This window comes from Microcaecilia unicolor, chromosome 9 (assembly GCF_901765095.1).
Source record: "Microcaecilia unicolor chromosome 9, aMicUni1.1, whole genome shotgun sequence".
Lineage (NCBI taxonomy): Eukaryota > Metazoa > Chordata > Amphibia > Gymnophiona > Siphonopidae > Microcaecilia > Microcaecilia unicolor.
This window is the reverse complement of record NC_044039.1, coordinates 28,281,147-28,303,164: the sequence shown is the minus strand read 5'-3', so window position 1 is coordinate 28,303,164 and position 22,018 is coordinate 28,281,147. Positions and strand designations below refer to the sequence as shown.

The 22,018-nt window shown below is 44.7% G+C and overlaps 1 protein-coding gene across 7 annotated transcripts in view; it reads left to right on the top strand.

Annotated features, from left to right (window-relative positions):
- The window catches only part of HCFC2 (host cell factor C2), a 106,593-nt gene that overhangs the window by 58,911 nt on the left and 25,664 nt on the right, over nucleotides 1–22,018 (top strand). For 5 of the 7 annotated variants that reach the window (XR_003943341.1, XM_030214415.1, XM_030214414.1 and 2 more), the window contains exons 11-12: nucleotides 286–486; nucleotides 11,866–11,942. Coding sequence is in view for 6 of the 7 variants with exons in the window: in XM_030214415.1 (XP_030070275.1) it covers nucleotides 286–486; nucleotides 11,866–11,942 (278 nt within the window). In the remaining variant the exon portion in view is untranslated. The remainder of the gene's footprint in view (nucleotides 1–285; nucleotides 487–11,865; nucleotides 11,943–22,018) is intronic. The other 2 variants (XM_030214418.1, XM_030214417.1) reach the window with 1 other exon arrangement.

Sequence of the window (22,018 nt, the reverse complement as noted above, 5' to 3'; positions counted from 1 at the left end):
TGATGGGGGGATATGATTGAGGTCTTTAAAATGCTGAGCAGTGTAGAACAGATACAAGTGAATTGATTTTTCACTCTTTCAAAAAGTATGTGCTTTCTATAAGCTCCATTGCTTTGTTGTTTGAAATACTGAGGGCTCCAGGACTGCACTATAACTGCACCAACAACTACTTTTCTTACTCTGTCTCAATCTGCTGGTCAATGGATATAACCCACAAGTTGGGACTAAAGGAAAGAGAAAATTATCAGGTAAGACATAATTTTTCCATTTTGTTTTATGTTTCAGATCCTAAAATATCAACAAATTTAGGGGAATTACATGACTTGAACCCACAAACTGTGATCCCCGAAGCTTCTGCATCCTGTACAGTCCACAGCACACAAGCTATGGTAACCCAGCAGGCCATTAAAACTGAATCATCACGTACATACGGGGCACTTATTAAAGACGAAACGTCACTAACAACATTCAGTACAAAATCTGAAGGTTTGAAAATACGTTTCACGTACTGTATTTGGCGCCAGAAACAGACACACAAATACGTATATATGTACATATATATACATCATGTATACACATTTATATATGTGTATGTGAAAAAAAATATATATATATATATACATTTTGAATCTATTGAATAGGAAGAGAAGAGAATAGGACATATCTTGAATATTCTCATGAACACTCTGTTATCAGGGTATGAGTGTTGCCTGAAAAAGAGGGAAGGTGAAGTGTCAGACTGCTTGTGGGAGAGAAAAGCTGACAAAACATGGAAAGCAGTTCTCTTGTATTAGAATTAGCCAGAGCTTATAAAGGCTGATGGGTGTTTTGTACTTCATTTTCATTGAAAACTAAAATCAAGCTAGCCTATCTTGTTTCTGTACATGTCTGTAGGGTTCTTGTGAAAGATGAAATTATGACTGAAAGCAAATTGCCCAGGGCGCTTTTATAGACACAGAAGGGCTGCTGTTTTAATTAAGAGGAGAGTGTTCAATACTTCTGTTTCCTTTCAATGTGAAATAACATTATGATGCTACTTGATCAAGAAAGTGACTTTTAAATAATTGATCTCTCTCTCCACCCCCCCCCCCCCCCCCCCCGTTTAGTTTTAGGGTTATTTGTGTAACTTTATAGTAAGGCCTATCTTCCCACCCCCACCCCCTTTCCCTTTTTTTTTTGTAGTTTATAGTAGTAGTTAAACTCTGTGGGTAGGAAGGTGAAAGTTCACGTTTGCTTAGGGTTACCATATTTTGTCCCCCAAAAAGGACACTGCTCCGCCCCCTGTAACATTTTCCCCTCCCCCTCCCCGTCACCCCCCCCCCTTACCTTACTACTGCCCTGGTGGTCTAGTGACCTCTTCGGGGCAGGAAAGAGCTCACTCTTTCCTGTCCCGAGCACTGCCCTGCATGCATCCTTCCTGTTTGTGATCTCGGCGCTGATTCAAAATGGCCGCCGAGAGTTGAAGTCTCGCGAGGTCACTTCAACTCTTGTCGGCCATTTTGAATCGGTGCTGAGATCACAAACAGGAAGGATGCATGCAGGGCAGTGCTCCGGGCAGGAAAGAGGGGGCTCTTTCCTGCCCCGAAGGCGGAAGAGGTCACTACCAGGGCAGTAGTAAGTAAGGGGAGGGGAGGCTAGCAATCTGTCCGTTTGTCCGGATTTCTGGACAAACGGGGAGGCTGGCAAAACCCGCCCGGTTGCCCGGACATGTCCTCAAAAAGAGGACATGTCTGGGTAAATCCGGACATATGGTAACCCTACGTTTGCTGCATTGATAGCTTGGCATATAAATTCTATCTTCTCATGTTCATGGTCTGTATATGTATGAATCTGATCATCTGACTTACCTGAAAATTTCTATCACTGTCTCACAGGTTCTTGGTCCTGTGATGTTCACCAAATTAATTCCCCCAGAGCCATCTTTTTAGCAGAGCTGTGAATTGAGTTAATGTGATTAGTTAATTTTTTGCAGTTAAAAATTTTAATTGCAATTCATCTTGGACCAGCATTGTTATACTTGCATGGGTCGCGGGCAGTGTCTGCAATGCAAGCAAGCTTCCTCTGCCAGTCCCAAGAGCCTTCCTGTATGTGCGGAAACAGGAATTTGCATTAGAGGGCATGCTTGCATTGCAGATGCTGTCTGTGACTCAGGCAAGTACAGCGATGCCAGACCTGTTAGCCCAAAATGTAAAAAAAATTATGAAATTAATCATGATTAAGATTTTTAATTGTCCAACAGCCTTACTTTTTAGACACAACTTTGTTGAGTTATCGTAGTGTACTTGAATTCTAGGAAGTATTTGATTTCACCAATTTTTATGTAGCCTTTTCTGCTTCCAGAAATTAATTTCTTGGTTAAAATATATATATTGTTTCAAAACTTGTACAAGAAGAACTGGCTTGAAGGCATTTTGCCCTTTTTCTCTCAAAACTTAAATGGAGCTAACTATGGATCAATTGACAAAAATGAAGGGAAAATCCAGTCCTCAAAGCCAGGAAAAAAATAAAAATTGCTGCATACCATCGTTTCTATTCCATTAGAATGTTTTCTTTGGAAAGATTTACAGTGACTTTTTAAACTGATTATAATCTATATGCAGGTATCACTTTTTTGTTTTATCTTCCCTTTGGAAATTCATTCTGCAAACTTATGAAATTAAATTGAATGTACACTAAGTGGCCCTTTTACTGAGGTGCATTAAGCAGCTAATATGGCTTTTACTGCATGGTAGAGTATTGTGGGCCCATTCTACTGTCTACTACATTAAAAACAGTAGTGCATGGTAAAAATGCCATGTTAGTTGCCTAATGTTGGAGTGGGCAGGAGATGGGCATGACATATGTGGCTGTGACAGCTAGTACATGAGTTGGTACAGTGCACTAGCTTTCATGGCTGGCAGTAGCACAGCTAAACTTACCTCCACCTCAGGAGGAGGTGATAAGTACAGCTGCACTACTGGCAGTCCTGGGTTGGCAGGCCCCATAAAATCAGCCTTAGTGCAGTGGCAGTGGACTCTCTCCCAGATTCAATACCCTTCATCCTCCAACCCCCCACAAAGCTCTGATCCCACCCCCTTCCTCCCCTGAACATCTGATCACCCTCTTAATGCCCCCACCCAGGACCTACCTGAGGGTCTTCTGCATTAGCTCAGTAATACCAGGCAGGGCTTCCACCTAGGCCTCAGCCAGTCACCTCATGCCTGCCTTGACTCCTAGTGATAGTTTTGCAGCACAAGAGGTCATACTACACCAGGAGACTACCGTGACAGCTATTTTGACTGGCCAGTGCCGGGTGGGAACAGAGGGACTGCTCCTGGGACTGCTGAGCTATTGCAGAAGATCCTCGGTAGGTCCTAGGGGGAGAAAACAGGGTGGTGGGTAAGGGGCAGCCTCTGTTGAGGGTGGGGGGGATGTTTCCTTTGAGGAGCAGGATTTATGTGCAGGGTGTGTTTGGATCGGTTGGGGGAGCACTAAGAGGGCAATCAGATGAGAGGGGTTCTTCACTTCGGGTTTGGGGTTCAGGAGGCTGTCAGGGAGATCTGATGTGTGTGGGAGATTAGATCTTGAGGAGAGATGTGGGGAAGATTATATTGTGGGGGCCACGCCATGTTAACCTGCAGTGACAGATAGAATGAGGTACTGCTATGTTATCTACCACTCCAAGTAACATGGTGCTCTGCAGATACATTGCAAGTCCCGTGCATTTACAGGCAGATGATCAAAAGCCCCGTGCTGGAACAGCACAGGGCTTTACCGCACCTATGGTCAGAGATAATTGCATTCAAATTTAAGCATGCAGTTCTCTCTGATCATGTGCTCAGGCGCAATCCTCCCGCACTTGTCAAACACAGGGGCTGGAGATCCATGGGACCACGAGACCCCAACTACAACCACCTGAGCCAAGAGAAACGAGGGCTGGAGGTCCAGTGGACCTCCGATCCCCCCTGACTTCCCCCCTGGACACAGGTTCCGGGGGGGGGGGGGGGCTGGAGATCCGGTGGGTCTCCAGCCCCCATAACCCCCCCCCCAGCATCCCACTGATTTCCCTGGTGGCCTAGTGGGCCACGAGTAAATCCCCCCCCCCCCCACTTGGTGGTCTAGCGACCTTTCCCCACCCCCCTACCTGCAGTTGGTGGAGGGAGGTAGCTCCCTCCTCTTCCATTGGTGCCACCTGCAAAATGGCAGCGCCCTGCCCAGTGCATCCTGGGATGAAGCCCCGCCCAGCGCATCCCAGTATGCATTGGGCAGGGCTGGGTACTGGCATTTTGCAGGCGGCGCCAATGGAAGAGGAGGGAGGCCACCTCCCTCCTCCAACTGCAGGTAGGGGGGTGGGGAAGGGCTGCTAGACCACCAGGTAGGGGAGGTGGATTTACCCATGGCCCACTGGGCCACCAGGGAAATCAGTGGGATGTTGGGGAGGGTTAGGGGGCCTAGAGACAAACCAGATCTCCAGCCCCCCCCCCCCCCGAGCCTCTGTCGGGGGCCGGAGGACCGCCAGACCTCCAGCCCCCTGTTGCTGGGGATCGGGGGGGGGGGGGTGCGGGTCAGGTTGGGGTTCCTGCTGGGGCTGCTGCATTGGGGGGGAATGGGGGGTCAGCTAGCATGCAAATGCATGCTGGACAGGGCTCACCATTCCTCCCCAATGGTCTGCAAACCCTACTGCCAGCTCCGAGCCAATCTTTGGCGCACTGGTTGCTGATCATTGGGGATGAATAGGTTTGGCGTGCATTTTCATTCTACTTGTGCTAAGAGCCCTGTTTTGCATGCATTTGCGTGCTAAGAGCCCTGTTTTGCATGCATTTGCATGCTAGTTGCATTCAGAGCCCGCGAGCACGTTGTTTCACGTGTTCGGGGCTCTGATCATGGGGTGGTAGCAAATGCAGGCGCTAGTATGGTGTTAACAGCCTCTAGCACCTGCGTTTGCTTCTGATCATCGGCCCATTACTACATAACATTTTAATTTATTGCACGTTAATCTTTGCTATTAACGTGATAAGTGTAAATCCTACCAAAGTCCTAAAGGAAATATATGACCCAGCTGTCTGTAATCTGATTTTACTCATTTCTTTCAAGGTTGCCTTGAGACATTAGTTTGAAAAATGTCCAGTTTTCTCTTAAATTTTTTATACTTCAGTGGTGGGTATTGTGATTGTCTGTATAGTTTCATGTGACATTTTTTTCCTACTAAACTTTTGTTCACCCATACTTCAGGAATAGATTATCAAAGAATTTTGCTGTGGTAAAGAATAAAGATGTACGATCTTTATTTACAGTTAATGAAATCTGCTAAGGTGGATTGAGATTACAAATCATGGATTACATTTCAAAGAAATTTTAATGAGAGAGCAAAATAGAAACTGTGCTAAAGTATGGAGTAAAGTAATCTTTTCTAGTATTGGAGTTTTATTCCAGGCACAGAAATAACACAATTTTAAATTTGTTTTATTTATTCCTGACCATTGAGAAGTACATTAATCTTTGGCATCTAGGAATATCCCCAGTCTCTCCTATGGCTCCACAACGAACACGTTGGTTCTCCATAACAAAGGGCTGACAGGTTGCACTTGAAATCTTACTTTGTCTTGGAATCTAGATCAGATTACTAGAAATCTAACAGAACAATGAGCCAAGAACTAGAGGAGCCAGAGTTCAAATCCTGTTTCTTCCACTGATTTTATTTGTGATGTTGAACAAGTTACTTTGCCCTTATATAGCTTCAGGTACAAAGTGACCAGATTTTCTGACCAGTGTTAATGCATTTCCTTACTGTCTTTACCAGACCAGGCCTGAAACTGCGGGTTGTGCCCATCGACCAGCGGATGGGTGGAGACAAAGTAGTTCTGTGTGATTTGCACCTTAAGGGTACCATACAGCCTTAGCTACTCAGTATTTTTTTGTTTCCAGCAGATGATGACAAGCAGGTGTGCATCTTCTGGACAGGTTATTGAGTCAGCTCTTGCCCCGTTTGGAGAATTGGGTGTCAGTTGAGCTGAAGAGTACCTTAGTCAAGGTTGTAAGTTTCATTTTAAAAAGAAGTCATAAAGCAATCGAATTGGACTTGGAACAGGGATGATACTTGGAGTCTGAGTTCTTCTCCCCTCCTCCCTTATTCAGCACTGTTGTCTTCTTTTGCCCTGGAAAGGATTTACATAATTGGATGGGAAGTTGCTTCCTCACTTCAAACACTGTTTCCCTGTGAGTGCAGGGAGTATTCCAGTTCTTTGTGGCTTCTGTGTCACATGGAGCTTTGGTGATGGGATCAGATGCACATGATGGAATTGATGGTAACATCTGTAATTTTAGTCCAGTAGCCTCGAGCTCACTCAAAACCCTTAGAGTTCTGTATTGTTGCGTTTGTCGCTGTACTCCTAGAGCCATGAGTCTGCTCTACCCCTGGATTTCTTTGCATGGTGCAGTATAAGTTGGTGGTCTTGGTTCTGTACTGAGGTGTCACCTTAAATCTCCCAGTTGATTAATAACATTGGATTCTAGTCTGTTGACTGGGATGTTCACTATTCCGATCAGGTGGTGTTGGTCCATAATATTCTGATCTTTTATTTCTCTGTAGTTTTTTGCAGTTTGTTTACTGCTGTAGGCCGCCTGTTTTCATTTTCACAAAAGAGCTATGAGGGTGTGGTTTCCTGAAGATCTTATTACACTGCCTTAAGTCATCAGATAAGGAGATACAAGAAACATTTTCTTCTTCTGTCTCTAGTGCTCATTGCGGAATACAAAATATTCAAGCAGGATTCCAGTTGGGCACTTAACTTCTTGATCCAGAGGAATGGCATCTTGCCTCCTCCTACCTTTTAGCACTGTCCATTGTAGTCCCCATGGTGCTTGGGACCAACTTTAAGGTTCTGCACTTTTTCATTTACTAGATATTAGAATAGCTCTGAAGATCTGAAAACATTTCTTCTGCTCTGAACATAAGCGCATAAGCTTTGCCATACTGGGACAGACCAAAGGTCCATCAAGCCCAGCATCCTTTTTCCAACAGTGGTCAATCCAGGTTACAAGTACCTGGCAAGATCCCAAAACAGTGCATTACATTTTATGCTGTTTATCGTACAAATAAGCAGTGGATTTTCCCCAAGTCCATGTTAATAATGGCTTATGGACTTTTCTTTTAGGATTCTATCCAAACCGTTTTTAAACTCCACTAAGCTAACTGCTTTTACCACATTGTCTAGCAATGAATTCTAGAGTTTAATTACACATTAAGTGAAGAAATATTTTCTCCGGTTTGTTTTAAATTTACTACTTTGTAGCTTCATTGCGTGCCCCCTGGTCCTTAATATTTTTGGAAAGAGCAAACAATTCACATCTACCCATTCCACTCCACTCATTATTTTATAGACCCCTATCATATCTCCCCTCATCCGTCTTTTTTCCAAGCTGAAGAGCCCTATCCCCTTTAGCCTTTCCTCATAGGGAAGTTGTTCCATCACCTTTATCATTTTCGTTGCCCTTCTTTGTATCTTTTCCAATTCCACTATATCTTTTTTGAGATGCAGTGACCAGAATTGCACAGAAAGTCCTCCTCTTATTTTTTTTGTTGTTGTTACATTTGTACCCCGCGCTTTCCCACTCATGGCAGGCTCAATGCGGCTTACATATACAGGTACTTATTTGTACCTGGGGCAATGGAGGGTTAAGTGACTTACCCAGAGTCACAAGGAGCTGCCTGTGCCTGAAGTGGGAATCAAACTCAATTCCCCAGGACCAGAGTCCACCACCCTAACCACTAGGCCACTCCTCCACTCATCAGCTAGAGCGCCCAATTCCTCCAGAGCTTCGCAGTGATGCGAGGCTGGTTCACTCTTTTCTTCCTCTGGTGGGAGGATGTTTTGGAAGGAGTGGGCCAAAATCACGCCAGACCAGTGAGTTCTGGATATTCTTACAGAAGATTACAAGATAGAGTTCTCCCACCCAGTTACTGCTTTCTTCTTGCAGTCTACTTGTTCAAAGGGAACCAAAGTGATCAAGGTTCAGGCCACCATAGATTCCTTGCTAGTTCTGTGGGCCATTGTTCCAGTTCTCTAGGTCGAACAAGGACAAAGCAGATACTCGGTCTACTTCATTGCCTCAAAGGTCTAAACCACTGCCTCTGAGTGTCCTGCTTTTGCATGAAGACACTAAGAGCAGTCATAGCCTCGGATCAAACAAGAGAATTTCTCACCGCCCTTGATTGATCTCAAGGAGGTGTACTTGCAAATATCCATATGGTTGCCACATTAGAGGTTTCTGTTTTTTGCGTTGCTGGGCTGTCTCTTCCAGTTCAGGGCTTTACCTTTCAGTCTCTCCACGGCTCTAAGAAAGCTTACCATGGTTTTAGTGATTGTGACATCCTTCGGCGCCAGGGAATCAGAGTTCACTCGCATTCCAGTGTAGCTAAATGTAACTTACCTCGTGCTACTACTGGAAAAGGTGTGAGCAAATAATAAACTGACTCATTTGTGTGTTGTACTATTTGGATAGCATGGTGGCAACAGACAAAGTTGTCCATCTTCTTCAGTCATTGGGTTGAGTGATCAATTTCGAGAAAGTAGACTAACTCCCCATCACAGATGCTGGAGTATCTGGGCATTCTATTCGACAAAGCAAAGAAGAGGTTCTTCTTCATGGAGCACAGTTCAAGGCAGGGCCAGGGTCTGGGACTGCTTCCGGATTCTGGGGACAATGACGGTGGCGATGGAAGTAGTGCTATGGGCAAGGGCTCATATGCAGCTGTTAATCTCTTCTCAGCCACTGGTCTCTGGTGTCACAGAAGTACGTCCTTCATCTTCCTTGGCTGCTGGCTGTCAAATGGAGTATGCAGTGGTGGTTGTCACCTAGGAATTTGATCGTTTCGCTCCTTTTCAGATAACACAATGGGAGGTGGTGACAACGGATGCCAGTAAATTGGGTTGGGGAGTTCATTACAAGTTCCATCTCACACAGGTCATCTGGAGCTTGGAGCTCAGGGCAGCGCAGAATGCTTTACGTTACTTCACTCCCTTTCTAGCAGGGGCCCTTGTCTGGTTTTTCTCCAACAATGTGATGGCGGTGGCTTATATCAACAAGCAAGGCAGGATCCACAGTCCGATGGCAATGGAGGTGGCTTCCCTCAATTGGGTGGAGAAAAATCTTCTCTGCTTGTTGGCAGCTCACATCATGGGTCCTTAAATTGGAGGCAGACTTTCTCAGTAGGCACTCCTTGTACCTGGGAGAATGGGAACTATCCAGCCAGGGGTTTCAGTGGATAGTAGACCTATGGGGTTCTCTTGCTTCTGGACTTGATGGTGACGAAAAGGAATGCCAAAGTGCCCAAGTTCTTCAGCCATCGGAAAGAACCGGGTTCGATGGGGATCAGTGCCCTACTGCAGCCCTGGCCGGAAACACATCTACTGTTTGTCTTCCCTCCTTGGCCCATGGTAGGTCATGTGTTGAAAAGAATCACATTGCACTGTCGAGTAATTCTTGTAGTCCTGGATTGTCTGCGGAGGCCGTGGTATGTGGACCTGATTTGACTGCTGGGCGGGGGTCCTCTCCATCTTCAGCAGGTACATGGTCTACTGAAGCAAGGTCTGGCGCACATGGGGAATCTGTGCCCCTTGATCTTATGACTTGGCTTTTGAAAGGGCTCGGTTGAGATGAAAAGGTTATTCTGATTCGGTCATTTGCTATGTTGCATCAGGCTTGGAAGCACATATCTATCTAGTTCACTCTGTTAGATGCTTGCATAACCTTTAAGTTTGTACTTTTATTTAACTTACTGTAAGCCACATTGAGCCTGCACGAGTGGGAAAATGTGGGATATAAGCAATAAATAAATAAATAAATAAATATGCAAAGGTCTGGAGGATGTTCAGGGCTGGTGTTCTGAGCATGGACTTTTCTCCCTTCTCTGTTCGCACACATCCTAGAGATTCTCTAGGCAAGCCTTTAGAAAGGATTGGCGTTGGGTTCTCTAAAAGCTCAGGTTGTGGCTTTTTCCTGTTTTGGGGGCTGACTACAGAAGATGTCTCCTGCAGCTCATCTGGATATCGTTCGATTCTTATGGGGAGCGGGCTGCTTGCGGCCTCTCTTTCTTACGCCGTGTCCAGAATGGAGCCTTAATTTAGTCCTTTGTGCTTTTCAGAAGTCTCCTTTTGAGCCACTCCAGAAGGCCTGCCTTGACTGATCTTACGTTAAAGACAATGTTTCTGGTGTCTGTTGCATCGGTATGTAGGGTTGCAGTGCTTTAGGCTCTCTCTTGTCAGGATCCCTTCACATTTTGAAGTCAGGGGTCTCCATATGCATGGTTCCTTCCTTCCTTCTGAAAGTGGTATTAGCATTTCATCTCAACCAATCTGTAGAACGTCCGTCCTTTTGTAGAGAGGACAAAGAGGCTCGCTCAGTGTTCTTGAAGTTTCTCAATGTGCGTAGAGTCCTCATTAGATATCTGGAAGGTCGTGAATTAGATTTTTGCACATCGGACAGACTGTGTTTTTTTGGTAAACAGAGGCTTGGCCTTATGGCTTCCAAGCCCAAAATTGCTAGATGGCTGAAGGAGACTATCGCGTCAGTTTATTTGTTCATGGGGAAGCAGGCTTCTCAGGCCTCTCAGGCCTTACATGCTCATTATATGAGAGTACAGCAACATGCAAGGCAGTGACATTTGGGCAGAGATTTTGCAGTCCCACCCTCTTGGGAATTGCTTTGCTACATCCTACAGGATTTGGACTGGTTTGGTGAGAATGCTAAAGAAGGAGAAATTAGATCATATCTGCTAATTTTCTTTCCTTTTAGTCCCTCCAGATCAGTCCAGAGGTGTTCTACTTTCTCTAATGGTATTCTTTTCCTTCTAGTTGTACATCATTCAATTTTTTTTTTCTCCAGCAGGCTACCCTTTCGAAATTGTTTGAGTATTGTCATGGGTCCATTAAGCATGACTCCTCAAATGGGAGGGATAACACATAATCCATTACTTTGTCAGTGAAAATACTGAGTACCTAAGGCTGCACAGTGCTCTTAAGGGGTGAATTAAAATAGTTCTGTGTATCTCTCTCTCTCTCTCTCTCTCTCTCAATCAATCTACTGGTTGATAGACATAACCCACAGGTTCTGGACTAGACTGGTCTGGTAGTACTAAAGAAAAGAAAATTAGCAGGTAAGATCTAATTTCTCTTTAATGTACATGATTTCACTGTAAGACATATTTGTTGCAGTCATGCACATTAATGCATATGTGTAGTTCAGTAAATCTAGCCCTCTGAGTCTAGGATCTACCTATTGAACTTGAATTGTAACTTACCTAGAGCATCTTGAAAAACACATAATTTTAAAATTCAAAATCCAAGTAGTCAAACATGAGTTTTATTGGTCTGTATAGCTCAGAGCTTTCCAAGCTGTGGGTTGGGACCCCAAATGGGGGTCACAAAACCAACATTTGAGGTCTGGGTGGGGTCTCCTTAAGTGCATCATATATTTTGATCCTGGGGGGGGGGGGATCATACAGTTTTTACTTTGCCGCTATTGTGGGGTCGAGGCCACAAAAAGATTGGTAAGCATTGGTATAGCGATGTGCTTTCTGCCCCCTGCCACCAAGACAGCTGATTATTGCATTATTGTGGGAGTATTACAAATAGGTTGAAGAAAAATTAAATAATCTTACATTTTAATTGCAAAAGAAAGGGGGGAAAGATTCTAGTTTCTGATTTTACATGCATCTCTCAGAGCAGAGTCCCTCAAGTATGTCGTTGATTTCTGGCAGGAGGAGGATGAAGTGTGTATAAGCTTTTATTAGCTTATGATTAAAATAAAGTTCATTGCTGCATTTCTGAGATATCTACACTCATTAGTACATATCTAATGTAATGCTGAAATATCTTAAATTTTTAGTTGCCAAATCTTCCAGCTTGTTGATTCCTGCCAATATCTGCAATAATCAAGCAGTGGACCCAGTTGCTCAGTCACCAGTAAGTGTTGATCTAGGTCATTAGAAGTAAATAATAAAATTTATCTGCAGTGATGAACCCTGTGGGTAACTTTTACCTACGAAGTTTGCCGCAGTAGCCAAAGAAAAAGTATAGGTGTGCTTTGCTTTTAAAATTTTATAGGAAAAAGTATTGATGCAGTTGCATCTGCTTTTTGTGTGGGTACATTTTTTCAAGACCAAAAATAAGCGTGCTTTCCTTTCTTTACTTTTTTGTGGGCATTTTTTTATTTATAACTCCCAAAATGTAACAAACATCTGGTACACAGTTTTATTCGGAAACTAGCTATACAATTTACGACAACAAATGCATTTTCTGCAACTTCTTCCTCCTATTCCCACACCTCCTTATCAACCCAGTTTCCTACTTCAAAATCTTCTAAGCCAAATTAACCATTCTCATTTCTTACTGCTCTTCTTCCTCCCCCATTGCATCTGGTGACCCCCAGAACTCTACCTGTTTGTTGCTATTAGCTTCTCCATAAATATCACCATCTTAGCTCTCTTTACCCAATGTATTATACCAGGAACATTAGACTGCTTCCATGCCTTGGTGATCTTACATCTTGCCACCACTATTAAGTGATATACTATATTAGCTTTTTATATTTCCCCAGTCCTATTTCCTCCAAAAGCCCCAATAAACAGTAGTTTAGGGTTCAGTGATATTAGTTGCTTAGTTATTTTGAATCATTTTCCAATTAAGGAATATTATGGGACGATCCCACCAAAATATAATGGCAGTTCCCTTGTTGCCCACATTTGTGCCAGCATTCGTCTATGCTTTGTGGGTAGCATTTTTAATTGCTCTGATGTTAGGTATCACCTATATAATTTATAACGATTTTCCTTAATCGGCATTAAAATTTGAAAACTTTCCTGGTTTGGCTAAATGTCTTTCCATGTGTCTCCCCAGCTTTCTTCTCTGTTTTTGCAGTGCCTTCCTGTGCGGATATGTTTTCCCTCATTTCTTCATTTTTGTCTTTAATTTTTTTTATTTTTCCTCTTGGTTCTTGGTGTTTTCAGCCTTTCAAGTTTTCTTTGTTGTTTGCAGCTCCATAGGCCCATCTAGGCCTGAGCACGGACTTCGATTTGGGCCATGCACCTTTTTGTAGTCCAAAATTGAGAAATTTAATTTGGCCGCGATTCTTTTCTCAATGTTCAAGTAGACCCCCAGTGTCTTCAAGAGGTGCGCCCACTGTAATCGGGTGATCTTGATAACGGGCCCACACACTTGGTGCCTTGGGCCTAACCATGACCTTAATGCCTGTTCTCTCTGTTTGAAAATGCACTTGAAGACACAGAGGGTGCATCAGGTCCAGCAGGAGAGACATTTTGGCTCCTTGAAGGCCAATCCATCACATTGATGGCTGTCCAGATAGCTACCACTGTGAATGCATCAGCATCAAGGAGGTCTCCACCTCTTGCAACATTGGGCACTGATAGTTGGCCCCAGGACCTGACAGCAAGGACATGTACAAGTTTGGATGTCGTCCTATTCAGCACCAAAGGACCACAATGCTCAGTGTTGGGGGAAGCCCAAAAATCACCAGCATCGGTCCTCTTCGATGCACGGTGCTGGGGGCATCGGCATCACTGGTACTCAAGAAGTGTCGACACCGGGAGGATCGCTCCCTCTCCCCTTGGAGGTGCTGGTGCGCCAGTCTCCAGGCAGCCAGGTTCTCACTTTTGGTTTGCAGGCTGTCTCTGTCCTGGCTCCCCAGCCTTTGCTGATTCCTACCTTCGATGAGTGGTACAAACCCATGCCCAGGGAAGAGTGGCGCAGATGCTACTGCTGCACACCACTCAGACAAAGAGGGCACTTGCGACAGCCGCAACTGCCCGAGACCCAGATTCTTCCTGAGGCTCCTACCTTGCCTATAGAATGGTCTTTGACTCTGGCGCCCTGACGGGTGTTGATATCGACCCATGCAGTGCTCTCAACGTCGGTGGGAGAAAGGTTCCCCAGAGTCTGAGGGTAGGGCTGTATCCCGACTCCTTTTGGGGTTTGGGTGGTACCACTGAGCTGGGGTTTGGGTGGTACCACTGAGCTGGGGTTGGCACAGACTCACTCTTTCAGTCAGAGTACAGTGAGGAGTCTGATTGGGACCGCTCTTCGGACTCAGAAAATGACCCTCATTACCTATCAGAGGAGTCATCTTATGGGGTCCCTTCTGATCTCTTCCCACCTCAAGAGAGACATAAATCTTCACCTGAAGGTCTCTTTCACGGGTTTTGTAAAGGATATGACTTTGGTCATTCCTATTTAAGTTGGAGACGGAGGAGGAACCCAGGGCAAAGATGTCTGTCCTAGATTGAGTCTTCTCCTAAGGATGGGATTGCGGTTCCATTAAACCCTGTCGATAAAGATGTGCTGATGAACTGGGAGTCTCCCCTCTCAGTGCAGGTTTGCACTTAAGAAGATTGATATGCAGTACCATATTTAGAGGGCTTCCAGATTTGAGAGGGCTCATCTGCCTCACCACTCTTTGGAATTCGAATCTGCCCTTGAACGAGCTAGGAGTTCCAGGACTCATGTCTCAGTTCCCCCAGGTACAGAGACTCGGACACTGGACTCGATTGGGAGGAAAGTTTCAGGCCTAAATGCTTATTGCCCATGTCCAGTCTTACCAGCTCTATGCAAGCATCCACTTGAAGTCTTTGCTAAGCAGTAATCTTATTCTCGTGGTCTCTCTCCCTTAGGAGCAGACTGCTGATCTTCTCCAGTTGGCCAGTGAGTAGCTGGAGTGCAGAAAGTATCTATCCAGGGGCACTTGTGACACCTTTGATGTTGCATCCAGACTCTCCACTATGGGTGTGAGGATTGTAGACTCTCGTTGCTGCATGCCTTTGACCTAGAACCAGTGGTTCGGGAAAGATTAGCGGATGCACCTTGCCAAGGAGGCAATCTTTTTGGGGACAAATGTGGAAGAAGTCACTGACCTCATACAGAAGCACACTGACACCATCCAGTTCATCTCTCATCAGCCTCCAGCTGCATCCTCCTCAACCAGAAGATTTTCAGGTGGGCCTAAGCAATGGACCTACTAAAAGGTGTAGGTTTCTGCTGCCTTCTCGCTGTGCCCAGCAGCACCAGTCCCAGCACACTCTCTCTCAGAAGCCTCAGCCTGCTCCCCAGTCGAAGCAGGGGATGGGCTTTTGACTGGCTCTAGGAGAGCATAACCATAGTCCAGATGACCTGGTAGGGGGGAAGCTAAGTTTTTTCCATCAAAGATGGCCCCTTGTAACCTCCAACTGGTCAGTTCTTCAAATAGTCCATCTCAGTTACGCACTTCATTGGTGTTGGAAACCACAAAATTGTTTACCGAGAACAACACTCATCAGCTCTTGGCACAAGCAGGTACTTGTAGATGAAATCTCTGTCCTTCTACAGGCCAATGCGGTCAAAGCTGTGCCATCAGGGGAACAAAGGAAGACATTTTGTTCTAGGTACTACCTTGTGCCCAAGAAAACAAGGAATTCTGTCCCATCCTTGGATCTAAGGGGCCTGAACAAATTCCTTGTCAAAGAAAAGTTCAGGATGCTTTCGCTGGGCACCCTTCTTCCCATGATTCAGGAAAACTATTGATTATGCTCTCTGGGCTTGAAGGATGCCTATACCCACATATTGATACTTCCCAATCAAGGAACTGTCTCGGATTCCATGTAGGGAAACACTACTACCAGTATTATATGCTGCCTTTTGGCCTTGCATCAGTTCCCAGGTTATTCTCCAAAATGACTTAACTTCAAAACTACACCAGAACAAACCAATATTGAACTCTTGTTATTAGGTTACTTTAATCACATTATTATTACTGTATGTTGTACCTTGTCCTTCATGTCATATACCTGATATGAATTATTTATTCATTTACTCCCAGTTTAGCTGATATTTTTATGTACCTTAATTGTATAAACAATCTAAACTTTTCATTCCATTAATGGCGATCGCCATTGTGGCATAATGTAAGCCACATTGAGCCTGCAAATAGGTGGGAAAATGTGGGATACAAATGCAGCAAATAAATAAATAGATGTCTAGTAGTAGTTGCAGTGTTACTATGCAAACTGGAAGTTTACCTGTTTCCCTGTCTGGACAGTTGGCTGGTCCAAGAGTACATTGCAGGAGTGGGCGCAAGAGTCGATGCAAAAAGCTATTCAGTTGCTGGAACTACCAGGTTCATCATAAACGACCTCAAGTCCCACCTTTTCCTAGTACATCATTTGGAGAACGTTGGAGCTCTGCCTGTTAGAATGCAAGCTCAGGCTTTTCTGCCCCAAGGGAGAGCGGATGCCTTGGTAGCAATCGGCTCACAAATCCAAAGCAGCAAGCAGATCACAGCTCGGCAGGTGTTGAGATTGCTAGGCCACATGACCTCCACAGTGCATGTCACTCCCATGGCTCGTCTCCATTTGAGAGAGGCCCAGTGGACCCTAGCTTCCCAGTAGTCTCAGGCAGTGACCTGGATGACTTAGCGGAAGTCATCCAGGTTCCTCCATTCTCTGGTGGACAGTTCGATAAAATTTGACTGTGGGAGTACCGTTCCAAATTCTGCCACCTCAGACAGTGTTGACAAGGGATGTATCCAACCTGGGAGGGGGAGCTCATTTCAGTGGGCTTCACACCCAAAGGACATAGTCTGCTCAGGAAACGGATCTCCATATCAACCTCCTCAAGCTGAGGGCCATTTGGAACGCCCTAAAGGCTTTCAGAGATTGGATGAAAATAATTTGGTTCTGTAGCCCTGCCAAATGGATAATCAGGTTGCAGTGTATTTTATGAACAAGCAGGGGACTATGGGCTACTACTCCTTGTGTCAGGAAGTGATAGAGATGTAGCAGTGGGCCCGCCTTCATGGGATGGTTCTGCGAGCCACGTACCTAGCAGAAAAGGACAACAGCCTGTCAGACTGAGCAGGATAATGCAATCTCAAGAGTGGTCTCTCAATATGGGTGTAGCCCACAAGACCTCCTGAGAGTGGGGCCTTCCCTCAGTGAATCTTTTTGCCACTCACCTCAACAACAAAGTGCCCCAGTTCTGTTCCAGGCTCAGGTCACATGGCAGATTAGCATCAGATGCCTTTCTCCTACATTTGGGAACAGGTCTTCTGTATGCATACCCTCCAATACCTCTCACAGAGAGAACTTCGTGGAAACTCAAGCAAGATCGGGGAACTATAATCCTAATCACCTCTTATTGGCTGAAGCAGATCTGGTTTCCTCTTTTTCTGTTGTCCTCCAAAGAATCATGGAGAGTGGAGTGTTTTCCGACTCTCATCATGCAGAATGAGAGACCTCTTCTGCTTCTCAGTCTCCCATCCCTGACCTTCACGACCTCATAAGTACATAAGAAATGCCATACTGGGAAAAGACCAAAGGTCCATCGAGCCCAGCATCCTGACCCCGACAGCGGCCAATCCAGGTCAAGGGCACCTGGCAAGCTACCCAAACGTGCAAACATTTTATACATGTTATTCCCTAAATTGTGAATTTTTCCCAAGTCTGTTTAGTAGCGGTCTATGGACTTGTCCTTTAGGAAACTGTCCAACCCCCTTTTAAACTCTGCTAAGCTAACCGCCTTCACTACGTTCTCCGGCAACGAATTCCAGAGTTTAATTACACGTTGGGTGAAGAAATATTTTCTCCTATTTGTTTTAAATTTACTACACTGTAGTTTCATCGCATGCCCCCTAGTCCTAGTATTTTTGGAAAGTGTGAACAGACGCTTCACATCCACCTGTTCCACTCCACTCATTATTTTATACCTCTATCATGTCTCCCCTCAGCCGTCTCTTCTCCAAGCTGAAAAACCCTAGCCTCCTTAGGCTTTCTTCATAGGGAAGTCGTCCCATCCCTGCTATCATTTTCGTCACCCTTCGCTACACCTTTTCCAATTCTACTATATTTTTCTTGAGGTGTGGCGACCAGAATTGAATACAATACTCAAGGTGCGGTCGCACCATGGAGTGATACAATGGCATTATAACATCATCACACCTGTTCTCCATACCTTTCCTAATAATACCCAACATTCTATTAGCTTTCCTAGCCGCAGCAGCACACTGAGCAGAAGGTTTCAGTGCATTATCAACGACGACATCCAGATCCCTTCCTTGGTTCGTTACTCCTAACGTGGAACCTTGCATTATGTAGCTATAATTTGGGTTCTTTTTTCCCCACATACATCACCTTGCACTTGTTCACATTAAACGTCATCTGCCATTTAGCCGCCCAGTCTCCCAGTCTTGTAAGGTCCTTCTGTAATTTTCACAATCCTCTCACGAGTTAACGACTTTCGAATAACTTTGTGTCATCGCTATTTGATTACCTCGCTGGTTACTCCCATCTCTAAATCGTTATAAATAAATTAAAAAGCAGTGGTCCTAGCACTGACCCCTGAGGAACCCCACTAACTACCCTTCTCCATTGTGAATACTGCCCATTTAACCCCAATCTCTGTTGCCTATCCTTCAACCAGTTTTTAATCCACAATAGGACATTTCCTCCCATGACCCTCCAATTTCCTCTGTAGCCTTTCATGAGGTACCTTATCAAACGCCTTTTGAAAATCCAGATACACAGTGTCAACCATCTCCCCTTTGTCCACATGTTTGTTTACTCCTTCAAAGAAATGAAGTAAATTGGTCAGACAAGATTTCCCTACACTAAGGCCGTGCTGACTTGGTCTCAGTAATCCATGTCCTTGGATGTGCTCTGTAATTTTGTTTTTAATAATAGCCTCTACCATTTTCCCCGGATCTGACATCAGACTCACTGGTCTATAATTTCCTGGATCTCCCCTTGAGCCTTTTAAAAAAAAAAAAAAATTGGCGTTACAATGGCCACCCTCCAATCTTCCGGTACCACGCTTGATTTGAAGGATAAATTGCATATCACTAACAGTAGCTCAACAAGCTCATTTTTCAGTTCTGTCAGTACTCTAGGATGAATACCATCCGGTCCAGGAGATTTGCTACTCTTCAGTTTGCTGAACTGCCCCATTACGTCCTCCAGGTTTACCGTGAATTCAGTAAGTTTCTCTGACTCGTCCGCTTGAAATACCATATCTGACACCGGTATCCCACCCAAATCTTCCTCGGTGAAGACCGAAGCAAGGAATTCATTTAATCTCTCCGCTACATCTTTGTCTTCCTTGATTGCCCCTTTTACCCCTCGGTCATCCAGCGGTCCAACCGCTTCTTTTGCCGGCTTCCTGCTTTTGATATACTGAAAAAAATTTTTACTATGTTTTTTTGCCTCTAATGCTATCGATGTTGAGATAGTTTTTGCTGTTGAATCTACCCGAGGGTGTCTCCAGAATCTTGTTTACTTCCAGGAAAGACGTCACTTTTTAGTGGAGGAAGTTTGCCATCTGGTGTGAGAGGCAATGCCATAGATCCTCTTACTTGTTCTACCCAAAAACTACTTGAATACCTCCTGCACCTTTGGTTTGTAAACCAACACTGTAAGGGTTCATCTTAGTGCAGTTAGTGCTTCCCATCTCTGTTGTTTTTTTTATGAGAGGTTTGCTGTTGACAAAGCCCCCGTCAAACCTCCCACTGTGGTATGGGATCTCACTGTTGTTCTCACCAAGCTGATGAAAGCTCCTTTTGAGCTGCTTGACTCCTGTCATCTGAAGTATCTGACCTTGAAAGTTGTATTTTTGGTGGTGGTCTCTTCAGTTCGCAGAGTCAGTGAGCTTCAGGCCCTAGTAGCTGATCCACCTTATACTAAGTTTCATCATAATAGAGTAGTTCTTCACATGCACCCTAAGTTCTTTCCTAAGGTGTTGAGTTCCATCATAACCAGTGAATTGTTCTGCCAATATTTTTCCCAAAACTTGCCATCCTGGCGAAAGCATTTTACATACCCTAGACTGCAAATGGCCTTAGCCTACTATCTGAAGCAGACTAAAGCTCATAGACAGTCCACCCAGCTTCTTGTTTCTTTTGCCCCAAACAGGTTGGGGATAGCCATCAGTTAGCACACAGTTTCCAGTTGGCTAACAGATTGGATCTCCTTCACTTATGCCCAGGCTGAGCTGACTCTTAAGGGTTATGTCAAAGCTCATAATGTCTGAGCCATGGCTGCGTTGGTAGCCCACTTGAGTTCTGCCTTCATAGAGGAGATTTGCAAGACAGTGACATGGCCTTCAGTCCACACATTCACATCTCACGACTGCCTTGAGCAGGATACCCAACATGATAGTCGGTTCAGTCAGAAAGTCCTGTAGATCTGTTTAGTGACTAGAATCCAACTGCATCCTCCTAGGCCCCGTTTTGATATGTTCCAGGCTGCACCTTCACAGCTAGTGTGTATATAGGTTCAAGTTAAAATGACTTTGAGGCCTCGATGTTTCGAGTCCCTATTGTCGTAGCATTCTTGTTTTTGATGAGCCTGGTAGCTAGGGATTCCCACATGTGAGAATACAACTGGGCCTGCATGTCTATTGGAGAAAGAGATGTTACTTCTAGCACATGTTTTCTGAGGACATCAGGCCAGGTATTCTCACATACCCTCCCACTTCCCCTAGGAGTTGTATTCCTTTAGCTATATTACCTGATTGAGGGACCCATGCTTGCGTGTTGGGTGGGAAGGCACCCACACATGCACAGTGGGACGCTGCTAGAATTTTCTTGAAACATCTATACGCTAGCCAGGATCCACTCTAGACTGTGTCTGATGATGTCGCTTTCTTGCTGCGGCTAAGAAAGCGAATAGAATGCTGGGTATTATTAGGAAAGGTATGGAAAACAGGTGTGAGGATGTTATAATGCCGTTGTATCGCTCCATGGTGCGACCGCACCTTGAGTATTGTGTTCAATTCTGGTCGCCGCATCTCAAGAAAGATATAGTAGAATTGGAAAAGGTGCAGCGAAAGGGCGACTAAAATGATAGCGGGGATGGGACGACTTCCCTATGAAGAAAGACTAAGGAGGCTAGGGCTATACAGCTTGGAGAAGAGACGGCTGAGGGGAGACATGATAGAGGTATATAAAATAATGAGTGGAGTGGAACAGGTGGATGTGAAGCTTCTGTTCACGCTTTCCAAAAATACTAGGACTAGGGGGCATGCGATGAAACTACAGTGTAGTAAATTTAAAACAAATCGGAGAAAATTTTTCTTCACCCAACGTGTAATTAAACTCTGGAATTCGTTGCCGGAGAAAGTGGTGAAGGCGGTTAGCTTAGCAGAGTTTAAAAAGGGGTTGGACGGTTTCCTAAAGGACAAGTCCATAAACCGCTACTAAACGGACTTGGAAAACTCCAAAATTCCAGGAATAACATGTATAGAATGTTTGTACGTTTGGGAAGCTTGCCAGGTGCCCTTGGCCTGGATTGGCCGCTGTCGTGGACAGGATGCTGGGCTCGATGGACCCTTGGTCTTTTCCCAGTATGGCATTACTTATGTACTTATATGAGAATACCTGGCCTGCTGTGCTCGGTGAATATTGCATTAACTTAAGAACTCCCAAGCCTCCATCCTCTTTACTCTTATATAAAATACTCTCCGAGTTATTCTTGGTGATTTGTTCCTCCAAATGAAGTGGAAAGGCTGATTCTGCATTTTCTTTACACACAAATTGAAAATGGTCCAAAGCTAGAAAATACAGGGGCAGTAATCACAGATGTATATCAACAAAGCCCAGCACAATGTCACAAAAGGTATAGACAAGCAGAGATAAACTGTGAAACAAGAGACCTCGGCAGTGACTCATTTCATGCCGGGAGCACTGCCCAACAACTCACTAGTCTGGGTTGTCTCATTCTTTTTTTTTTTTTTTTGAAGTTAGGTGAGCAGACAATTCTTAGCTTTGTAGTCACTAACAGTGTGGCTACGTTATTCTTTGCTGTCACTTGACGAAAGCAAAGTTGCTCACCTGTAATGGGTTCTTGGAAGACAGCAGGATAATGTAGATATCCCATTCCTCTCACCTCCTCAAAATAAATATATTGCCATAGTAGCTACTACTAATATTTAGCATTTCTATAGCGCTATAAGGCGTACGCAGCGCTGCACAATCATAGAAGAAAGACAGTCCCTGCTCAAAGAGC